Raw genomic sequence first — 3,649 nt, 5'->3', positions numbered from 1 at the left:
AAGCACACAAGGACACCTGGCCAGTTTAAATGTGCACATGCACATGTGTGAATTTGCACAACACAAGAAGGTAATGCAAAAAAAAAAAAAAAAAAAACCACCCTTGAGACAATTATATCTCAGGGATCTTAGAAATAAGAGACCACCCCAGTCTACTTGACAGTATATTCAATGAGAATCCATCTACATCGCTAGACTCATGAAGGCTTCCTTCTCTGTTTTGTCTGTGTTAGTGAGAGAAGATAGACACAATTAATTTGGAAACAATCATTTTCACACTAGACTCTGACGCTTGTCTCCCACATCCACAACAATAAAAGAATATGTTCCACATGATACGCTCTACGGGCACACAACACTAGAGACTGCTTGAACGAGGTTACACAGTGAGGTCACACATCTTCGTCTCCATTATCTTATGACTGAGCGGAACAGGTTTGAAACTGTGGCATGTAAGGTACGAAGGTCTTCTTAGCGGAAGTTCCTAAAGTCAAGTTATTTTCTACAAAGTGTGAGCAACTCTCCTGGAGGATTCGGATGTCACTAAACAGACAGTGGGCTGGGAATGGGCACAATACTCCTGAATCGTCAGTCAAAAACATATCAGTCTCTCTTTTTTTGATGGAGGTGACCCCTAAATAATAGATAGACTTCTCACTCGGATCTTCTTCAGGGAAATTCCCTTCCAGTTCCAAAAGTTCATCCAACCCCGAGGATGAAACTGGTGGAGAAATCGTGTTGGGTTGCTGATCTGATAACAGGAAAAACGCCTGCGCCTCTATCTCCCAGGAGCTGCTAGGGAAAGATGCTCTCAGTGGGGAGTGTTCGCTGGAGATGCTCTTGCTGACAGAACCGTGCAGAAGCTCTTGCTCTTCCTCCATTTCAACCGTTTTCGAGTGGCTGACGAGCGTTGCATATTTCACTGAGGATTGTCTCTGACACTCATCCTCACAAGTTACCTGGGTGCTTGGAGCCCCAGAGAAGGTGGCACTGTTACACTGGTCACTAATACAAAGAGAACCTCTCTCAGGGTCTGGAGTGGTCAGAAGAAGCGAGACCATAGCTGCTGGTACCATCTCATCTTTATTTTTCCAAGCTGGATCGACGCTGATTTCTTCTGAAATGGGTTCGGGCTCCAGAAGAAGAGGACCAAATATCACTGACTCTGCATGCTTGGTGAAAAGATGCTCAAATGTTTCCGGCTAAAAGAAAAGACACATTTTAATGTTCAGTTTGCTACAACTTCATTCTTTCACACTTGCAGAAAGGCCAGCGTATAAGGTTAAAAACAAGGGACACCAGCCAACTACAAATAACAGTTTGGGGTTGAAAACTTGAAATATCAAAAACCAGAAGGAAGAAACAGTTTTGGCTTTCCAAAGTCAGACTTGTGTGTTTCAAATGGTACAATCATAAACACACAACTCACTCTTCAGTGGTAAAAAATGAGCTGGATATTCCATCATGGCCATGGGCCACAAGTAAATGAGCCATAGCTGCAAATGCTTCAGCCTCCATGGAGCCTGGGCACTGTGACTGGAGAGAATTCTCTCCTCATAAAAAGCCGTTCTATGTTATAGTGGTCATCCTATTTTATAAGTGATTCTATCTGATAACAACTTCTACAAAATGACTTTTGAAAAAAGCCATTCTATGTTATTAGCAAATTCCACAAAATTAAAATTTGATCTCTAGGCATGAAAACCAACCAACAAACAGAAAACCAGGTTGGAATACAACAGAAGCAGCGAAACAAGTTTTCTAGAGATAGTACCAACAACTGCTTCATACCGCAGGATACGATGCAGAGGGGGAGTAACATCTCATACCTGCCTCTGGCCACACTGAGAATCTGCTTAAGGGTAGACAACCAATGGCACTTACTTGCTGAAGATGATGAAAGAGACACTGACAGACTTGAACACTGTTATTCCTTATACATAACTTCATGTAAAGATATATCCTATGGAACACATGGAATGAAGACAAACACACAAGACAAATGTACAGCATGTTTTCTTTTTATAAGAACAAGGGTTACAGAACAATGAAATCCTGTCAAGCAGCTACAAATCAAAAATCTGCATGCAAAAAGCTCAGTACAAACAATGTAAACTTGAAACATAGAATTCAAATAAAAATACTGCAGATATATATCACACTGAATGGATAACACAACTAAGTAGAAAGTACGTTCAGTTCATAGATCATACGTGTGATTTAGCTTCTGAATGTTACAGTTTTTTAAGCTAATAAAATGAATTCTGAGTTATGGCCTGAGATAGCAGTATACTCAAATGTTCTTCACAATGGCAAGCATAGCCCATATAAACACACAGCAGTTGCAAACTCTTAGCTGAAATATATTAGTGATTAAAGAGTAGAGGAATACTGGACACTAACTATTGTAATGGCATAGACCTAGGTCAGTGTTAACATACTGACAAACACTGCTAAAAATGCGACGAGAAGAAAATGGATCCTACTCCCACACTGTTTCTGACAGGAATCTGTACATTTGTGACTTCCTCCAAACATTCTATTTTCCCCCTTAATATTTCTACTACATATATTGCTGAATTTTTTTAAAAAGTTTAAACGAGCTTGACATCCGATCCTTTCATTTTGCTTCCTTCTACCAATATGGAAAAATAGAAACAACATACAGCATGGAGTTGAGTTCATGTGTGTTTTTCAAATGATCTGGTCCATCTCCTCCATGGGGCCTAAACCTTCTTTTTTTAAAAATATTTTTTATGGTTTATTTAACTTCATTTTATGTGCATTGGTGTGAAGGTGTCAGATCCCCTTCACACAGTTGGATCTTCAGACAGTTGTGAGCTGCCATGTGGGTGCTGGGAATTGAACACGGGTCCTCTGGAAGAGCAGTCAGTGCTCTTAACCACTGAGCCATTTCTCCAGCCCCGGCCCTAAACCTTCTTAATGAACAGCTAATTGTGGAACAAGTCATGGGCATCTTAAAAAGCATCCATGTAGAAAGTTTAAATAATAAATGCTTTTAAACAACACATTACAGAACTATATATTATCAATGGTCACAGAACTTCTTCAAAGTATGTTTGTTCAAAATTTATTTCACTCTGTGGATATAAGAATTGAAAAACAACCTTTCACAAGTTTGCAGCTAGACATTATAGTACAATGATGTCTGTAAATATTAAATGAAGGAAAGGGGGTACAACCCTCCTAGTGTCTTAACTTTCTTTAGATTTCCAAATAAAATTACCAATCACATCTAAATGACCCACGTATCTTAAATTTGAATGTTATTTGTGTCCATTGATTTGGTTTAGTTTGAATGTAAGCAATAAAGTCTATACTATATATTAACAGATATGGCAAGACATCTGTTTTTCAGGGAGAAAAGCCCTGTCCTCACCAGGACCTATTTGTAAAATTCCAGAAAGTCTCCCATTCTTGCATACCTCCCTGTCTGCCAGAAGTCTTCGGCTGATTCAGTGGAAATAAATTGATTCATGGAGGTTGTTACTCTCTTCTGCTCTGGGCAATTTGACCTGCGTGTGTAGGGTTATCCTGAAATGAAGGATAGCTTCCACTGGTCTATGTGGGGTTATCCTCATATAAAACACAGCTTCCATTAATGTGTGGTCTATGTGGGGTTATCCTC

The 3,649-nt window shown here is 39.6% G+C and overlaps 1 protein-coding gene across 1 annotated transcript in view; it reads right to left on the bottom strand.

Annotated features, from left to right (window-relative positions):
- Positions 1 to 126: 126 nt before the first annotated feature.
- Positions 127 to 3,649, bottom strand: part of Lepr (leptin receptor) — a 76,618-nt gene continuing 73,095 nt past the window's right edge. The window contains exon 19 of the mRNA XM_005353471.3: positions 127 to 1,202. Within this exon, the coding sequence (XP_005353528.2) occupies positions 417 to 1,202 (786 nt within the window). The 3' untranslated portion in view covers positions 127 to 416. The remainder of the gene's footprint in view (positions 1,203 to 3,649) is intronic.

Source organism: Microtus ochrogaster, chromosome 10 (genome assembly GCF_000317375.1).
Source record: "Microtus ochrogaster isolate Prairie Vole_2 chromosome 10, MicOch1.0, whole genome shotgun sequence".
Taxonomy (NCBI): Eukaryota; Metazoa; Chordata; class Mammalia; order Rodentia; family Cricetidae; genus Microtus; species Microtus ochrogaster.
This window is presented reverse-complemented; position numbering and strand designations above follow the sequence as displayed.